Source organism: Pyrus communis, chromosome 2, assembly GCF_041283825.1.
Source record: "Pyrus communis isolate YQ-2024b chromosome 2, ASM4128382v1, whole genome shotgun sequence".
Lineage (NCBI taxonomy): Eukaryota > Viridiplantae > Streptophyta > Magnoliopsida > Rosales > Rosaceae > Pyrus > Pyrus communis.
This window is the reverse complement of record NC_142566.1, coordinates 19,331,408-19,350,611: the sequence shown is the minus strand read 5'-3', so window position 1 is coordinate 19,350,611 and position 19,204 is coordinate 19,331,408. Positions and strand designations below refer to the sequence as shown.

At 36.9% G+C, this 19,204-nt stretch overlaps 2 protein-coding genes across 4 annotated transcripts; both read left to right on the top strand.

Moving 5' to 3' along the window:
• Positions 1–1,491: 1,491 nt before the first annotated feature.
• LOC137717255 (putative disease resistance protein At5g66900) lies at positions 1,492–5,945 on the top strand. 2 transcript variants are annotated; one of them, XM_088685691.1, is made up of 6 exons: positions 1,493–1,819; positions 2,015–2,737; positions 3,319–3,659; positions 3,981–4,339; positions 4,463–4,674; positions 4,906–5,945. In XM_088685691.1, exons 2-6 carry the CDS (start codon positions 2,059–2,061, stop codon positions 5,739–5,741), a joined length of 2,427 nt encoding a protein of 808 aa, XP_088541817.1. In that variant the 5' UTR covers positions 1,493–1,819; positions 2,015–2,058; the 3' UTR covers positions 5,742–5,945. The 2 variants fall into 2 exon arrangements, with proteins under 2 accessions (XP_088541815.1, XP_088541817.1); XM_088685689.1 differs by having other exon boundaries at positions 1,492–2,737.
• Positions 5,946–7,584: 1,639 nt separating this feature from the next.
• On the top strand, positions 7,585–11,703 carry LOC137747104 (putative disease resistance protein At5g66900). Of its 2 annotated transcripts, none has more exons than XM_088685679.1 (6): positions 7,585–7,950; positions 8,048–8,896; positions 9,017–9,420; positions 9,722–10,083; positions 10,229–10,440; positions 10,587–11,703. In XM_088685679.1, exons 2-6 carry the CDS (start codon positions 8,251–8,253, stop codon positions 11,426–11,428), a joined length of 2,466 nt encoding a protein of 821 aa, XP_088541805.1. In that variant the 5' UTR covers positions 7,585–7,950; positions 8,048–8,250; the 3' UTR covers positions 11,429–11,703. The 2 variants fall into 2 exon arrangements, with proteins under 2 accessions (XP_088541805.1, XP_088541808.1); XM_088685682.1 differs by having other exon boundaries at positions 7,716–7,950; positions 8,242–8,896.
• The last annotated feature ends 7,501 nt before the right edge of the window (positions 11,704–19,204 follow it).

Here is a 19,204-nt window from a genome sequence, read left to right as displayed (position 1 = left end):
TGCACTGTTTCCCTTGTTGATGGTGTCTCCAAGGTTTCCTGACTCCAGATGGATCTTGGCATCCACTACCAAAGTAAGGTAGTTTTTCCCAGTAATATCCACAACAATAAAGCCTTTTCCCACTAAGTGGAGTCGGCTATATGAATCCTAGAATGTCATTGCGCTCAGCTCTATGTCATGTCCTCCGTTAGATCAAAGTACCTTAAGTCTTTTCTTAAAGTCGCTTCCAAAGTTTTCCTAGGTCTTCCTCTACCCCTTCGGGCCTAGGCCTCTGTCCCGTAGTCGCATCTTCAAACTGGAGCATCAGTAGGCCTTCTTTGCACATGTCCAAACTATTGTAACCCCAGTAATATCCAGGGCAACAAAATCAAGCTTTGCCTAGTTCGTCATTTTTCATTTTCTGAAAGAAAAATGAGATGTATAAGAACTTGTAATGATATGCATTTTGGGGAATGTAGTGTTAGAACATCTGGTTCTTACAAATTTTTCATTTTGATCTTCAGATCAAAATGATAAGCACTCTCATAATTAATGAGGAAGGCGATTGCACACCACCACTCTCATTGAAACAATATAGCGTAGGATGGGTGATTATACTGCACTACTCAAGTAGCAGGAATATTTAATTATGCAGTGTAGGTTGGGCGATTATACCGCACCACCTAAAATTGCAGTAAAATTAAATCTGCAGTTCAAGATAGACAATTGTAACGCACCATCTTTGATCGTAATAAAATTAACATAAATAAACACTAGGTTAGTAATCAGGAGCTACATCAAACAAGAAATAAAAAATATAAGTAATTGTTATATTGAGAACTAGAAGAAGGCATAATTCTAGTAGATCTTGGCAAGGGTATATCAAGTAGGTGAGGCAGATGAGGAAGAAGAATAGTAAGATTCTTGGAGGAAGCATTTTTCGGCGAAGGGAAATGAGAACTGGTTAGATAGAGTCGTGTTGATAACGTGTTATAAATAGGTAAAAGTTAGAGAGATAACCTTTGCTAGGGACATGAGTGAAGTGGGTGCAATGTATCACATTGTTTATTTTCGTAACTATAACACAAAATGATTGCAAGTAAAAAGAGGAAGGAATGGATATTGATTTTATTGCTTTTCACTTATTTTCTTTTCTGTGTATTGTGATCATACATGAAATGTTCCTTATATAGAGCCATATCTGTGGAGAATCACAAAAGTGAAATGAGTGTGTTTTGAAAAACATCATACAACAAACAACAACAATGCTACTATTCTTAAGTCTTTGTCACTTTTCATCTTTGACTAAAAACATGTAGGCATTCACTCTCACAACTTTTACAACAAGATGAATTTTTTGGATGTTTCTTTATAAAGTAGAGTTTTGATTGTTTTACAAAAAAAAAAAAAAAAAAAAAAAAAACGGAATTCCAATTACCCTGATAGCATGGTGTTCCGAAAAATCTAGAAAATAAATTTATAATAAGGGTAGAGATCGGTATATAATGAGCATATACTTTTTGTGTAAAATCTTCTTCTCGTTACTTTTCCTAGTCGTTTCAAGAAAAGAAAAACCACCGTTGTGGTTGTTGACTTGGAAGTTAGCGGTGACCGGAGAAAGGAAACATAATTAAAGGGTTCCAACTTGCGACTGATTGTGGTTGAAGGGTTCCCCCCGTGCACACAACACTTTGGATCATTGCATTGTAATTACGCTCTTGTCGGCAGCCATGAGTGTGATAGGCGCGATGTTTTGTTTAGCAGAAACTTCTTCTCGGTCAGTTAATGGCAAAGCAATAGGTTTCGAAGTTTCACAGCAAGCAGCTTTGCAACTTGCTTGGTAAGTCAATGGGGACAGGGAACAGTAAGTCAATGGATTCAACTCAGGAATTATTAGCTTCCCATTGAAGCAGAATCGGATTCTTCCTTATATCAAGAGAGCATTTTTGTTTGGGTTTTTCATACTGCTATGTTCTTCTCTTGTCTTCAAGTTTTGATTGTAATTATTACAAGTTAGTTTTCGGATTTTTCTTAGTTTTCGGATTTTTCGGTGTCGGGTTTTGTTTGAGAGAAGCTGGAATGGGAGGAGTTGGGGAGCTTTTTGCAGGTGCTGCTGTAGGAGCATTGTTTACTGTGCTGTATGAGGTTGTTAAGGATGTCAAGGACAAGACTATGATGTTTCGAGAGCTCCTCGGAGATCTCGATTCCACGCTAGAAGCGTTAAAGCCGCTGATCAAAGACATAGCGAAGTACAAAGAGGTGTTGGATCAATCAAACAAGGAAGTAGAAAAAATTGTGAAACAAATGGCGAATGGGTACGAGCTAGTTCTCAGGTGCTACAAACTTTACTGGTGGAAAGGCTTCAAAAAGTATAAATACGCCAAACAACTTCTCGATTTGGACAAGTGTCTAAACAGGTTGTTGACGGTACTGACTGTGGAGGGAATAAGGAACGGGTTCGAGAACTTGGCTGTTTCGAGGGAGAACTTGGCTTTGTCGAAGGAGACCTTGACTACTGTCCAGAAAAATAGTTTGGTAGGAAACAAAGAGAATGTTGTCATACAAAAGCAAGAAGGATTTCATGATTTGGGTTCAGTTCCTGAACCTCCACATGTTACAGTTGGATTGGATGAGCCTTTGAGGGATTTGAAGGAGATGCTTCTTAAGGACGATGTCTCAATGTTAGTGCTGACTGCTACCGGATGTTGCGGGAAAACCACATTGGCAATGAAATTCTGTCAAGATGAGGAAGTCAAAGGTATAATAATACTTTCTAATTGCTAATTGAGAAGTGTTATAGTAGAAGTAATCTGTAATTTAACATTGTTTTCTCTCGATTACTACTAGTCGTATGTTATAGATGTCGTTCGTTGATTTGAAGCCTTTTGTATGAGTTTACAGCACCTACTTATACCCAAATCCAACCCAGCTTCGGATATATATAACATCAAAGTGAATCCACAAATGTAATATTTCAAATGCTTGAATATCAAATCTTATTGGATATCTGGTTTCGAAATTAAAGCTTTCTTTTTTCCATGACTAATATGTGGTATATCTCGGATATAATAGTTCACTCATGCATTATATAGTAAAGAATCGTCCCCATTTCTGTTATACAGTTCATATCTGAGTCCTAGAGGAATATAATTGGGAAATCCCATGGGTAGAAAATTTTACTTGACCGGGTAACGAAGCATTTTCTACACTAGCTTCATGATTGATCAGGTTCCATTAAGAAAATTGCTTCCCTCGTTTCATACTCTTCAATGTTGCCATAGTATATTGTTCCTTGTTTTCACATTTATCTAACATATTTCTTGTATTGTATTTTGATAGATAAATTCAAGAAAAATATCTTCTTTGTCACCGTTTCTAAAGAGCCCAACTTAGATGTTCTACAAGAGCTATATCAACGTATGAAGTCTCAGGAAGCAGGACAAGATCCTATACTGTTGGTCCTGGATGATGTTTGGTTCAAATCCAAATCTCTTCTTCAGCAGTTTGATGAATTGAAATCGCGAAATTACAAGATCTTGGTGACATCGAGATCTGAATTTCCAGGATTTGGCACTCCATATAATCTCAAGGCTTTGAATGATGAAGATTCGATGACTCTTTTGCGTCATTCAGCATCCCTGGGAAATAGCTCGTCTGTTCCAGAAGATCTTCTGAGAAAGGTTTATTTCTCACCATGCAATTCACAACATATATACATATCAAGGCCTCACAAATTATAGGGGCAACAAAGTGGGGAAAATAAATTGTTTTGATCTTTTACGATATGTATACACATACAGAAGCAAACACCCATTTTACCATATGAACCTGCAAACGATCATCATGTGATGTTAATTAAGAACCAAAACTAAAATAAGAATGAAGCTAAGTAGGTAGTCAATAACCATTTTCATGAAACCATTGAGATGTTAAAAGAAACTTGAACTTTCTGTCTGCAACCCAGTTGGTAATTGACATCATTTGGTACAATTAACCTGCAGATACTAAAGCACTGTAAGGGAGTTCCTCTTGCCATTACAGTGACTGGGAAATCACTTCGTGGACAAGCTACAGAATTCTGGCGTTCAAGACTAGCAGACTGGTCTAAAGGTTCTATTCTTGATTCTGAGACCGAGTTGCTTCTTCGCCTTCAAAGTAGCATAGATGCCTTAGATGAAAAAGAGGTTATCATCAGGGAATGTTTCACGGACCTTGTTTCATTTCCTGAAGATCAAAGAATCTCTGCTGCTGCTTTCATTGATATGTGGGCAGAGTTATATAAGCTAGATGAGGACTTTCTGTCCATTAAGAACCTCCAAGAACTCGCCAGCAGAGGTCTGGCAAATCTTGTGATCACTAGGTACGCAAGCTATTAAGTTTCTCCTGTATAATATTCTCATTGAAAATGTCCACATTCACATGTCGCTCTGACCATAATATGAAACTGCAAGTCTGCAACTGACTGAGTTTGGCTTGTTACCAGGAAGGAGAATATAGAGATTCTGGATGACTACTATATCGAACACTTTGTTAGCCAGCATGATATGCTTAGAGAGCTGGCTATCTACAATGCAAAACTAGACCCAATAGAAGATAGAAAAAGACTGATTGTCGTAAGTGGACACAATCAACCCAAGTGGTTGACGGAGCAGAAGTCTCAACCCATCAATGCTCGCCTATTATCTATCTCCTCTGGTTGTCCCATCTCTCTCTTTATAAAATGCATATATGTGCACATTGCACGTCTACCTATGACCAGCACACTTACCCACGTACATTCACATTCGTCCGTGCTCACACACACATGAACACAGACACAAGCATATGCATATATACACATGCACACACAGACACACACGCTAAAATTTGTACGTAAGTTTCATATAATTTCTGTGCTACTCATATCTCGTAGCATATTGTTTGCAGATGGAATGTTCCCAACACAATGGCAGAGTGTTCATCTACCACAAGTTGAGGTTCTAGTTTTGAATTTTAAGACAGTGAACAATGCCTTACCTGAATTTGTGCAGAAAATTGATAAACTGAAGGTTCTAATAGTCACAAACTATGGTTTATTGCCTACTGAATTGAGTAATTTTGATCTTCTGGAATCATTATCAAATCTGAAGAGAATCAGATTAGAGCGCATTTCAATTCATTCCATAACCAAGAACTTCGTACCATTGAAGGGTCTAAAGAAGATATCTTTGTTCATGTGTAACATGGGTCAAGCTTTCCACAATTGTTCCATCAAAATTTCAGATGCCTGGCCAGGTTTAGAGGAAATGAATATTGACTATTGCCATGATTTGGTAGAACTGCCTGACGAGCTTTGTGATCTTGTTCATATGAAGATGCTCAGTATCACCAACTGCCATAAGCTATCTGCCTTGCCTGAAGAGATCGGAAAGCTGGAGAATTTGGATGTACTGAGACTAAGGTCCTATACAGACTTGGTAAGGCTTCCGGTCTCGATTGAGAACCTCACTAAGTTGTGCTGTCTTGACATGTATGATTGTTTGGGCATTAGGAAGTTGCCTGAAGGCATTGGTAATATGAGCGGTTTAAGAAAGATCAACGTGGGACAATGCTCAAGATTGGAAGAGTTGCCTCTATCAGTGTGGGATCTTGACGAGCAGTTAGAGGAAGTGATTTGTGATGAAGAGAAGAAACATTGGTGGGAATCGTTCTTAGCCAGAGACAAAATCAAGGTGGCAAAAGAAAAAACCAATCTGAATTGGCTCGAAAAGCCTCAGTTGTGAGACCTGTCTTTCCTCAATAAATGATGGAGCAACGTTTTTCTGATTGTGTAGCATTGTTTTCTTTAGCTTTCATCTTCTTGTTAGATTTTTCTTGTTTGATTTCGTTCTTGGTTCTGTTCAATTTCTATGTTTCATCACATCAGTTTGTAAGACTATTTATATCAACTCTCGCGTCTCAAGAAATTATGTGTTATTATATCGTGTAATTGTCATGTTATTGTTTTACACAATCATGTGTATTATATTTTCTTGGATTATACAAAAAATATGTTTTTACTGCACCTCATATGTAAATTTTTTTTTTTTTTTTTTGATAGGGCTCATATGTAAATTATGCATTTGGTTATATCTATAAGTTTTCTTTTGTTGCTTACTCTGATATAGATATTAGCCCATTAGGTAATTCCAAGGGAGCTAAATTTGGAGACAAAATTTGTAAACTAAATGATGTATCATCAATATGAATGAGCACGTTTATCAATGTTGAAATAATAAATCAATCATCAGCTTACATGTTATTTAATTTTCAAAATTTTATTTATATATTTAATCTTCCTAACATTACCCTATATATTATATATTGACATATTTTAAAATGTAGTTTACCGTATTTTAATTTAATACAGATATATAATCAGTGGCGGATCTACAGAGGGACCTAGGTCCCAAGACCTCTCGGCAACCCTAAATCGCTGCTAGAAATTTTTCGGAGAACCCTTGTACTCGAACACAAGATCTGTGCAGTGTGTTCTGTAATTTCTGATTCTGTTCACGAAAGGTGGAAGAAGATGATAAATGAGTTTCTCTCTCATCCTTTCATTCGCACGTGACCACCCTCAAAATTTTCCATTTAATTTATTTTTTAATTGGTCCAATCACGTTTGGACAGCTAGCATGAAGTTGATTTTTCCAAAAAAGAAAAATGGGCTGTCAGTCACTATTTCTCTCTCATCCTTTCATTCGCACGTGACCATCCTCAAAATTTCCCATTTAATTTATTTTTTAATTGGTCCAATCACGTTTGGACAGCTAGCATGAAGTTGATCTTTCCCAAAAAGAAAAATGGGCTGTAGGTCAGTAAGTGTATTTTTGCTAATTGGTGTGGCTCCCCTCTTTATGCGTCCAAGTGCCTCATTTTGCTTTCTACAATCTACAACCACATATTCAACACACTAATTTGTCTTAAAAGTCAATATAAATCAATATGATCTCTAAAAATATTATGTAAATTACTATGAATTTGTAATTATTTGAACTTTTATCTTATACTTTAAATTCATCAAAATACTAAAGATATATAATAAATTTACTTAAATTTTCCTAGACCGCGTGTGAAGAAGAAAGAAAATAGGACCCTTTTTAACAATTGGTATATGTTTTGTGTTTTTTTATTTTTATTTTTGGTTAAATTTTAGAAATAAAAAATATGGAGAGATTTTTCAAGCCAAATCTAATAGCATCATCTATTTGTTCTGAGAAAGATGGTTGAGTAACAGCTTAGTTGTTTACATTGAGAAAAATGTTTTTTCATGTATTGGTAATGAAACTATCATAGAACATTTTTAGACTATGAAACTCCGTCGTAGACGCTCAAATTAGAATTTTATAGGTTGTAATGTTTTTTTGCGTATGATTTTTTAATGAAATATATTATATTTAACTTTTCAATGTTAATTTTGTTTATAAATTTTTACCTTTATTAATAGAACCTCTCGAATTTAAAATCTTGAATCCATCATTACATATAATCAATATGTCATTTATATGCAAGTACAGTTGATATCGTCGATATTGCAAAGTTAAAATTTTCAAAATATAATCGGTACTGCTCGACTGGAAAAGCAGTTTACTGCAACGTAAAAAGTATGGTTAAAAATTGATCATTTATTGCCCATTGGTTCATGGTTAAATATTGGCCGTTTATTGCCCATTGGTTCATGGTTAATATTGGCCGTTAATTGCTCATCGGTTCAAAACTTTCGTTTTGTCTTTATGCTTTTGTCTCCTTTCGAAAGTTGCTGTCACAATTTAATAATATGGTTGGTGGGCTCTCTCTCTCACCGTGAAAGATTCCCATACATGATGCAATTTCGTGGTGAATTTCCAAGTCTCCCTCCACACTCCAACTCCGAAATTTCCCGGACATGGTGGTGCAGCTACTGTTGAAGTCAACGCTCTCCAACCCCGAAATTTCTATCCAGCTTCAGTAGTAAGTTTTATATGCCAAAGCCCTAACTTTGTATTGCTTGATTTCTGAATCTCTTTATTTTGGAAACCAAATTTAAGCGTGTCTCACTTTTCTACAGCTTCTAATCTGTTATTGTTTTGGGAAAGTGGCTACGGTCCGAAATCAAATCTCAAATTCTCAATTCTTATCAAGTATCGGCGACATACTGAAAACTGATCATTTCCGCAATGGGGTGAAGAGTGGTCGTTTCGGCCAATTTTCCTGTATTTTTGTAAGTTTTTTCTGATTTTGGTGTTGGTTTTTGTTGTGAAGAATCAAGGAATGAGTGGAGCAGGCGGCCTTATCGGCGGGGCTGCTCTCGGAACAGCGTTCAATGTGCTGTATGATGTCCTCGATGAGCTGATTACCAAGAATGTAATTTTTGCGCCCCTTCTCAAAGAGATCAAATCCAGGTTAGACTCTTTGGCACCATTGTTGAAGGATATAGAAAAATCCAACAGGAAATTGGATCTATCGGATAAGGAACTGGTAGACTTGAAAGAACATTTGGAGAAGGGCATAGAGGTGGTTAAGAAGTGTAAAAAGATTCGATGGTGGAGCTTGTACAAAAGGTACAAATACGCCAACAAGCTGATTGAATGGGATGAATCTCTTCAACGACTTTTGGAAATACTAAACGTTCAGGGAATAAGGGATATGAAGGACAGCTCCCTTTCGGTGAGGAATATAGAGAACGTGCTCAGCAGAATTGAATCGAATCTGGTGATACCGAAACAACCCGACAGTGATGCTTGGTGTGCAGTACCTCAACTTCCGCCGCTTGTGGTTGGATTGGATGGTCCTCTGAGGGAGTTGAAGATGAAGCTTCTAAAGGACAAAAATGTTTCAATGGTTGTGCTGACTGCTCCCGGAGGATGTGGAAAAACCACTTTGGCGTCAAAGTTTTGTCAAGACAAGGATGTCAAAGGTATCGATCATATAGTTATAAGTTAGCACTCGGAATTGTTTATATTTTTTTTTCTTTGTACAATTATGGCAGATTTAAATGACGCCTCAATGACTGATTCATTATGTTTTCATTGGATAGATACATTCAAGGATAATATCTTCTTCATCACGGTTTCAAAAAAGCCTAAATTGGAAAATATTGTTCAAGATCTATATCAACGCAAGGGTTTCCCGGCACCTACTTTCGAAAACGAAGTCAGTGCAGTGATGTTGTTGCAACGTTTTCTGAAGGAAGAAGGGCAGAATCCTTTACTGATTGTCCTGGATGATGTTTGGTCTGGATCAGAATCCCTTGTGGAGAAGTTTGATCAATTCAAAACAGAAAATCACAAGTTTTTGGTGACATCTAGGTCTGAATTTCGGGGATATGGTTTCCCTTATCATTTGCAATCATTGGATCATGACAATGCGATGAAACTTTTTCATCATTCAGCGTCCCTTGGAGATAAGAGCTCTCATATTCCAAAAGATCTTCCAGAAAAGGTACTTTTTAGTTGCCGTGCACAAAAATGTATAGTCAAAAGTTAATTGACTTGGTTTTGGAAAATTATCAAGATATTATATTCCCTTTACGCAAAAGCATCCACAACCGAGTGAATGAACATATCCATTTACCATATAAACCCATGATTAAATATGCATTTAAGCATACGTACTTGTGGCCTAAAACTAAAATTAGAATAATGTAGATAGTTATTTAGCCATTTTCTCATCTTAATAACTTGAATTTTGGTTCTTCAACTTACAAGGTAGTTTGACTTTGTTTTGGAAAATTATCCTGCAGATAGTTGAGCGTTGCAAGGGATTTCCACTTGCCATTACAGTGGTGGGGAGATCGCTTTGTGGGGAGCCTATAGAGATATGGCAAAAAAGAGTAATTGAATGGTCTAAAGGTTTTTCCATTCTTGATTCAGAGACTGAATTGCTTTTGTGCCTTGAACGAAGCTTGGGTGCCTTGGATAAAGAAATGGTTGTCATCAAAGAATGTTTCTTAGACTTAGGTTCATTTCCGGAAGACCAAAGAATCCCAGCTGCTGCCCTCATTGATATCTGGGCAGAGTTACATGATGTCGATACAGATATAGAGTGCATTGCAAACCTGTACGAGCTAACCAAACGAAGTCTAGCCAATCTTGTTGTTACAAGGTCTGCATGCTTTGTTTTCTCTTGTATAATATTTTTGCTCTATTTTCCCCTTTATATACACGACTGGTTGATGCTAATAACTTGTTATTGCAATATGTTGGTTGAAGAAATCTCTTCTAAGAAAATTAGTTTTGATCATGACCAGGAAGGACAAGATGGAGGGGGACGGATACTATAGTGAGCACTTTGTTACCCAGCATGATGTTCTTCGGGAGCTGGCTATCTACAACACAAAAAAAGGACCGGTAGAACATAGAAAAAGACTGATTATTGACATATGTGGAGACAATCTTCCAAAATGGTGGAGAGAACAGAAGCATCAGCAGATGAAGGCCCGCTTATTATCCATAACAACTGGTTGTTCCATCTCTCCCTTTCTCTTTAGCAATTACATAGACAAGCACAAATAACTAGTCATCCTTGCACACACTCGCGCGCGCACAAATTAAGTAATAGTTTCTTTTTAGTTTCTCCTCCTCACACCTATGGTTGTTACTTTGCAGATGAAGGGTTTTCAACTAAATGGCACAACATGCAAATGCCAGAAGTTGAGGTTTTAGTATTGAATTTCCAGACAAAGAACTATGGCTTACCTGAATCTGTGGTGAACATGGATGAATTGAAGGCTGTGATAGTCACAAATCATGGTTTCTTACCTGCTGATTTGAGTAACTTCCAACTTTTGAGTTCGTTACCAAATCTTAAGAGAATCAGATTAGAACGCATCTCAATTCTTTCCATAACCAAGAATCCCATACAATTGGCGAGTCTGAAGAAGATATCCTTGTTCATGTGTAACATTGGTCAAGCTTTCAATAACTGTTCCATCTCAATCTCGTCAGCATTCCCGAATCTAGAGGAAATGAACATCGACTATTGCAGTGATTTAATTGAATTGCCCGCCGAGGTTTGTGATCTTAGTAAACTATGGAAGCTCAGTGTCACTAACTGTCATAAGCTATCTGCCTTGCCTGAAGGGATTGGAAAGTTGGAAAATTTAGAATTGTTGAGGCTAAGATCCTGCACAGAACTGTCGAAGCTTCCAACCTCGATGAAGAACCTTGGAAAGGTAAACTTTCTTGATATATCTGATTGCTTCAGCATCAAGGTGTTGCCCGAAGACATTGGTGAAATGAGTAGTTTAAGAAAGATCAACATGAGGCAATGCTCAAGGTTGCAAGAGCTGCCTCCATCAGTCGTGGATCTTGAGCAGTTAGAGGAAGTGGTCTGTGATGAAGAGACAAAATATTTATGGGAATCTTTCTCGTCGTGTCTCAACAACGTAAGGATAATTGTGGCCAAAGAGAATATCAACCTAAATTGGCTCCACAAGACTCACTTCTGATATGTGTATCCTCAGTGAACGTTGTTCTTCAAACTCTGGTTTGTGTTTTTAGTGTGACTTATGTAAACTCGATTGTAACATAGTTTCTGTTAGTATGTAAATTGTGATCTATTATAATTCTAGCTTATGTTGCTAGAATAATTAACTAACACAAGACTCACTTCTGATGTGTAACCTCAGCGAACGTTGTTCTTCAAACTCTGGTTTGTGTATGTAGTGTTTTTAATGTGACTTATGTAAACTCGATTGTAACATAGTTTCTGTTGGTGTGTAAATTGTGATCTAATGAGCAGTTATAATTCTAGCTTATGTTGCTAGAATAATTAACTAACACAAGACTAACTTCTGATATGTGTATCCTCAGTGAACGTTGTTCTTCAAACTCTGGTTTGTGTTTTTAGTGCGACGTATGTAAACTCGACTGTAACATAGTTTTTGTTGGTGTGTAAATTGTGATCTAATGTGGCAGTTATAATTCTAGCTTATGTTGCTAGAATAATTAACTAAGTGCTGATTTGGTTGTATCTTACTTATTTGATTCTCAAAGGTCTTAAGTAAGGTGCCAAGTGTCTACATCTCATTGGATGTAAGATGAAAAGTTAAGATTGCTTTGATGTATTTTGAATACTGCCAAAAGTGTATAACCGTTAGAATTGGAGTGATATTCCTTCACTATCTCTCTAGCGAATGTCATGGTGAATGTGTGTGAATGAAATCTCAGAGTCATATTGACGCAGGGCATAACCAAAGGTCTCGAGAAGAGGGGGATAGATAACTTGAGATTCGCTCAACTCAGGGCAACGGAGCTCGCTCACATCACTAATTGTGGATTCACACACACGACCAAGCCAAATGCTTGATTTTAGAAGGAGAAATCACTCTTTTCAAATGTACAAGGCAAATACAATTTTAATTCATTCAAGTATCCCTAAACATACATATGGAGTCCTTTAAATAGAGAGACTATAATACATTGGTAGGATAAATACTTACTAATAACGATTATAGTTACTAGAAACCTAATAGAACATAGCCTTGAAAGATGAAAAACCACAAACTATCAAATTTAATATAAAAGCTATATTTAATGTCATGCATTGCATCATACTCCTCTTCTCGAAAAAAAAATTGTCCTCGTGTTTCAGTTGACTTTTGGTTTTCCCTCGATCTTTTGGAAGGCCTTTCAAACTTTTCCATAACAGGTACAATAGCACAAGAAATTTACGAGTGTTCGAAGTCTTGATCCATATTCTTTCTTCAAATGGATAAGCTCGAAATGGCACTTGACTCCAATGGTGAGCAATGCTTCTCTTCTTCAAATACTTTCTTCTAACCAAATCATAATGATAAAGGAGTTTTTGCCCAATGTAGAACTTGTGCATTAATTAAGTATGAATTTACCACCTCGCTCAGAAACTGTAAAGTTTCCTTCACATCCACAATCTTTACTTGGTGCTCAACATTCAAGAAACTACCTTCAAGAATCTCATTGATCACGTGAATAACAATATCATCTTTTAAGAAATTATACAAACTTGAGGAGTATAACTTGCTTACCTCACTGCCATCCTCATCAACTTCATTCACAAAACGATTATTAACTTCGTCTTCATCAATGTACTCATCACAAATTGGTGGTGAATCCCAATTGGCGAAACTAATTTCTTCGACAGTGTGCTCTTCAAACAAATTGTAAATCACAGCATAGTCTTCAACTGCAGCAGAAAACCTGCCCTGATGCCACTTAACGCAGGACATAACCAAAGTTCTCGAGAAGAGGGGGATAGATAACCTGGGATTCGCTTAACCAGGAGCAACGGAGCTTACTCAACGTCTCTACGGGGATATCCTAGGTTATCATCCCATGTCTCCCTGAGACTCCCTTGGCTTTTGTCCTGCATCAAGTGACATCAGAGCAAGTTTTTCGTTGTGTATAAAGATCATGGGTGAGATTTTCCATCCGTTTGAAAATCAATTGGTTGAAGAGACTAGCTCGGTCAATTGGAATTCGCCACCAATTTATGACAAGTATGTTGATGACGACGAAGAAGTCAATGAGAACTTTTTTGATTGGAGTTCTACACCAATCTTTGACGAGAAAAATGATTATTACAAGTATTTGATTTAATGGCTAATCAAGAGTGTTGTAAGCAGCTTGAGGTCACTTGTTCTCCATATTGGGATTTTGCCCCAATTTTTGTTGACTGCCATGTAAACGCAGGTAAGAGTTCATGGGTTGAACAACGATGTGGACAACTTATAAAGAATGTGAAGCCTCTTGCATTCTGTTTTCATGATTATATTTGGGATGAATTCCTTGATAGTGCTTTGGTTAAGAGAAAATGCTTGGATAAGGAGCTACCGTTTGCTCATTATTGGAGTTTTCTTTTCTCATTCATGAGTATTTACGGTCTCCCAGAACCAATAAGTTTGGAAACCTATATGCATCGTAATTCTTTTGGAAGGAAAAGGGGATCAGTCTATGCACGATGGAAACAAAAAATATATTATGAATTTTGTGCTCTTTGCAATGTTGTACGAATTGTGTTTATCTTACTAAAATCTCTACTATGGGAAACATTGGTTAGGCATCCGAAAGATCGAGGAAGACCAAATGAAATTCGAAGATGAATTTTCTTCGAGAATAGGAGAATGATGCGGGAGGAAGACTCAGAGAAAACAATTTGAAACCATTAATATGCTTTGGAATAACAAAGGTTTTCTATTTTAATTACTTAGGAATTTGTTAAGTTATTTTGGGAGTTGTAACAGCATCATGGAAACTTAAGGTCTACTAATTTGTAAACGCTTCTAAATATTGTACTAGAGAGCCTTGAATGGCAGACTTGAATGAATTAAAAAATTGTATTTGCCTTGTGCAATTGAAGTGCGTGATTTCTCCTTCCCCAATCAAGCATTTGGCTTAGTCGTGTGAGCGAATCTACGATTAGCGATGTGAGCAAGTTCCAGTGCCTCTGGTTGAGTGATTCCCATGTATCTATCCCCCGTTCTTTCTATTTCCCTAGGTCGTTTGGTTCTTTTCTGCATCACATATTCTCTATTGATATCTCTCTTTTCTCTCTATCATCATCCTTCATTTTTGTATTGGAATTTCATCTAGATTCTGTGTGAATCTGTGAAGTCATAGATCACAGTGTATCATTCTCTGCTAACTTTAACATGGCCTCAGAGCCAAGTTGGGTCTGAATCTTTAGGTGTCGATTATGTGAGTGGTAGTAAGTTTATTCTCGCAACATCTCGTTGCAGATAAACTAGTGAGAGAGAGGTGTGATCTTAGTTTAATATGGCTGGGTCTTGCGGAGGGGAGCTTCAAGTGCCGAAATTCAATGGATAAAACTTTGATTTCTGGCAAATTTGAATGAAGACGATTTTCCGATCTCACGAGTTATAGAGTATTGTTGAGAAGAGTTTTGCTTCTCCAACGAAGACGGAGAAACAGATAACAGAGGCGAAGATGAAGCTACATTGTGAAAATTTGGTCGAGGATGTAAGGGCTCTTGAAATCATTCAAGGAGCTGTATTGGATCAAATGTTTTCACGTATAGCAACTCTAGAAACTACGAAATCAGTATGGCATATTCTGAAGCAAGAGTTTGTAGGAGACAAACAGGTACGATCTGTGAAATTACAGGGTCTTCGTCGTGATTTTGAGTATACACGTATGAATGAAGTGAGTCTCTAGTTGCATATTTGGCTAGGTTGTTGGATTTGATAAATCAGATAAAGAGTTATGGAGAAGATCTTAGTAATCAGAGAATTGTCCAAAAGTTATTGATCAGTTTACCCAAAACATATGATATTATAGCTTATGTTATAGAGAATACTAAAGATATTGAAGTAAGTGATGTTCAAGATGTGGTTGCTATATTGAAAGGGTATAAACTGAGGCTAACTAGACATGGAAAAACTAGTACTGAGCGTGCATTTGCTAGTTTGAATATCTCACCTAAGAATGGTAAATTGGTAATCAAAATACCAATGCTAGTGGAACAAAATTTCAGAAGAATTTCAAGTTCAAGGGGAAACAGTGGAATAACAAGTTCACTCCAGGTGCAAGAAATGAAACTAGCAACACTGGTAATGCTTGCAAATAATGTGGTAGCCTTCACTATGGAGAGTGTTGGCTAAAAGGGAAGATCAAATATCACAAATGTGGCAAGCTTGGCCATATTACCAGGGTTTGTAATCTCAATAAGAATGTTCAGCAAGGGAATTTTGCAAACAAACTGGAGGAATCTGGAAATCTATTTCTTGTTAAACAAATAAGTGAAGTGAAAGTTGTGAGTGACATCTGGTATATAGATAGTGGATGTAGCAATCATATGACTTCCAGAGAGGATCTGCTTATGGACATTGACATAAGTATTGAAGCAAAAGTGTAAGGAAAATGAACTCTTGTTATTGACACTGAGAAGGGAAAGAGATATATAAGAGAAGTCATGCTAGTACCTGGACTTGCAAAGAACTTACTCAGTGTTGGACAGATGACTGAACATGGGTATTTTCTTGTGTTTGGTGATTACAAGGTGGATATCTTTTATGACAGAACATTGACAAACTTGGTGGTTAATGTGAAGCAAAAGGGGAATAGGTGTTTTCCACTAGTGTTCAAATCCAATGATCAACTAGTATTAAAAGCTAATGTGCATCGATGTGCTACAACGTGGCATATAAGGTTTAGACACCTAAATTATAGGAGTCTAAAGTAATTGCAGGAACATAATATGGTTCTTGGATTACCTGTGATGCATGACAGTGAAGGTGTGTGTCATGGATGTGCATTGGGAAAAAATCACATTGAGTCTTTTCCAAAGGAATCAACATGGAAAGCAAAGATTCCACTTAAACTAATACACTCAGATGTGTGTGGCCCTATGCAAACACTAACAATGCATGGAAATAGGTACTTCATTACATTCATTGATGACTACTCAAGGATGTGCCGGATCTATTTCTTGAGACACAAATCAAAGGTCTTCCATGTGTTCAAGACGTTTAAGGCTATGGTAGAGCTTCAAAGTGGTTATTCTGTGAAGAAATTGAGAACCAATAGGGGATGAGAGTTCACTTTAAATGAGTTTGAAAAGTTCTGTGAATCTTTTGGGTTAGAGAGGCAGCTCACTGTTGCATATTCTCCATAACAAAATGGAGTTGCATAAAGGAAAAACAGAACCATAGTGGAGATGGCTAAATGCATGCTTCATGAGAAAGACCTTCCATATAATCTTTGGGGTTAAGTAGTGAAGACATCTGTGTATCTGCTAAACAGGTGTCCCACAAAAGCATTGAAGAATATTACACCTTTTGAGAAGTTCAGTGGAAGAAAACCTGAAATTAAACACCTGAAAGTGTTTGGCTCAGTGTGTTATTCTCTCATTCCAGGAAATTTGAGGCATAAACTAGAAGAACCTAGCGTCACTAGTATCTTCATTGGATATGACACTTGTGAGAAAGGATATAGAGTGCTTAATCCTGAAACATAGAAGGTGATACTCTCAAGGGATATGATCTTTGAAGAAAATGGCAAATGGGATTGGAAAAAACATAAAGTCAAGGAAGTTTGCATCCTATTTTCTGCAAATGAATCTCTGGAGATGAGTGAAGTTGATGAAGGTTCAGATTCCATGGAACATGTTGTATCTGAAGGTTCTCAAATCCAAATTGAAGGCTCTCCAACTACTGTATTTGGTGAATTAACTGGTTCTGTCTTTATACCTTAGTATGATGATACTCCACTGAGATATAGAAACTTAAGTGAGATTTGAGAGATTGCATTTGTGTATCATTGAACCATAATGCTATGATGAAGCTACACAAGATGAAGCATGGAAGAAGGCAATGGAAGATGAAATATGTATGATTGAGAAGAACCAAATATGGGAATTGGTAAGGACACCTTCTGATAAACCTGTGATTCGGGTAAAATGGGTGTATAAAACAAAGTTGAACTTAGATGGCTCAGTTCAAAAGAATAAAGCTAGGCTTGTTGCAAAAGGCTATGCACAAAAGCCTAGAATAGATTATAAAGAAACCTTTGCACTTGTTGCAAGGTTAGACACAATAAGGACTCTTATTGCACTAGCTACAAAGAACAAGTGGAAGCTATTTCAATTGGATGTGAAATTAGCTTTCTTAAATGGTGTACTTGAAAAGAAGGTGTATGTAGACTAGCCATATGGGTTCATTGTGCAAGGAGAGGATGATAAGGTTTACAAACTGCACAAAGCCTTGTAAGGTTTGAAGTAGGCACCTAGGGCTTGGTATGGAGAGATTGATTCATATTTTGCAAAGTGTGGTTTCGAAAAGAGTACCAGTGAGGCAACATTGTATACCAAGTGTAGAGGAGACTCATAGATGATTATAGTACCAATTTATGTTGATGATATAATCTACACTAGAAGTTATCAAGATTTAATGGATGAATTCAAAGCTGATATGATGCATAAATATAAGATGACTGATCTAGGACTTCTACATCATTTTCCTCGTATGGGAGTCATGCAAATTGAAGAATGCATTTTCATACGCCAAAAAAAGTACGCCTCATCTCTGATAAAGAAATTTGGACTCCAGGATTGTAAACCTATGAGCACACCACTGGTACCAAGTGATAAATTGAGAAATGAAGATGAAAGTGAAGCTGCAGATGAAGCTCAATATAGAAAAATTGTAGGTAGTTTGATGTATCTCACATCAACTAAACTTGACATAATGTATGTTGCATGTTTGTTAGCAAGGTTCATGCATTGTTCTTCTAACAAGCATTGTGGGACATCAAAGAGGGTTCTAAGATATGTTCAAGGGGCTCTTGATTTTGGCTTAGAGTACAACAAAGGCAAATGAGCAATTCTGATAAGATTATGTGATAACGATTGGAGTGGTTCAGAAGAAGACATGAAAAACACATATAGGTATGCTTTTACCTTTGGCAGTGGAGTTTTCTTTTAGGCTTCAATCAAGCAACAATGTGTTGCTTTATCCACAGCTGAAGTAGAGTATATTAGTGCATCCGAGGCAACAGCTTAAGCTACTTGTCTAAGGTTTGTACTGGAAGGCTTTGGTGAAGTGCAATCTATTGCAACACCAATGAACTGTGACAATACTTCAGCCATAGCTATCACTAAGAATCCTATTTTCATCAGAAAACCAAGCATATAAACATGAGGTATCATTTCATAAAGGAGGAGGCATTGCATCAAGGAGTGATTGATTTCGTTCACTGTTCTACAAAGGAGCAAGTTGCTGATATATTTACAAAGGCATTAGCAAGAGAGCAATTCACCTATCTCAGAGAATTTCTTGGAGTGAAATCAGTTCACAATTTAAAAGGGATTGTTAGTGTGTAAATTGTGATCTCATGTGGCAGTTGAAATTCTAGCTTATATTGCTGGAATAATTAGCTAAGTGTTAATTTGGTTGTATCTTTCTTATTTGAGTCTCATAGGTCTTAAGTAAGTAAGGTGCCAAGTGTCTACATCTCATAGGGTGTAAGATGGAAGGCTGAGATTGCTTTGATGTATTTTGAATACTGCCAAAATTGTATAACCATAAGAATTTGAGTGATATTCCTTCACTCTCTCTCTCTCTAGCGAATGTCATGGTGAATGTGTGTGAATGAAATCTCATAGTCATATTCTCTGTTGTATCTCTCTCTTTTCTCTATCATCATTCTTCATTTTTGTACTGGAATTTCATCTAAATTCTGTGTGAATCTATGAAATCATAGCTCATAGTGTACCATTCTTTGCTAACTTT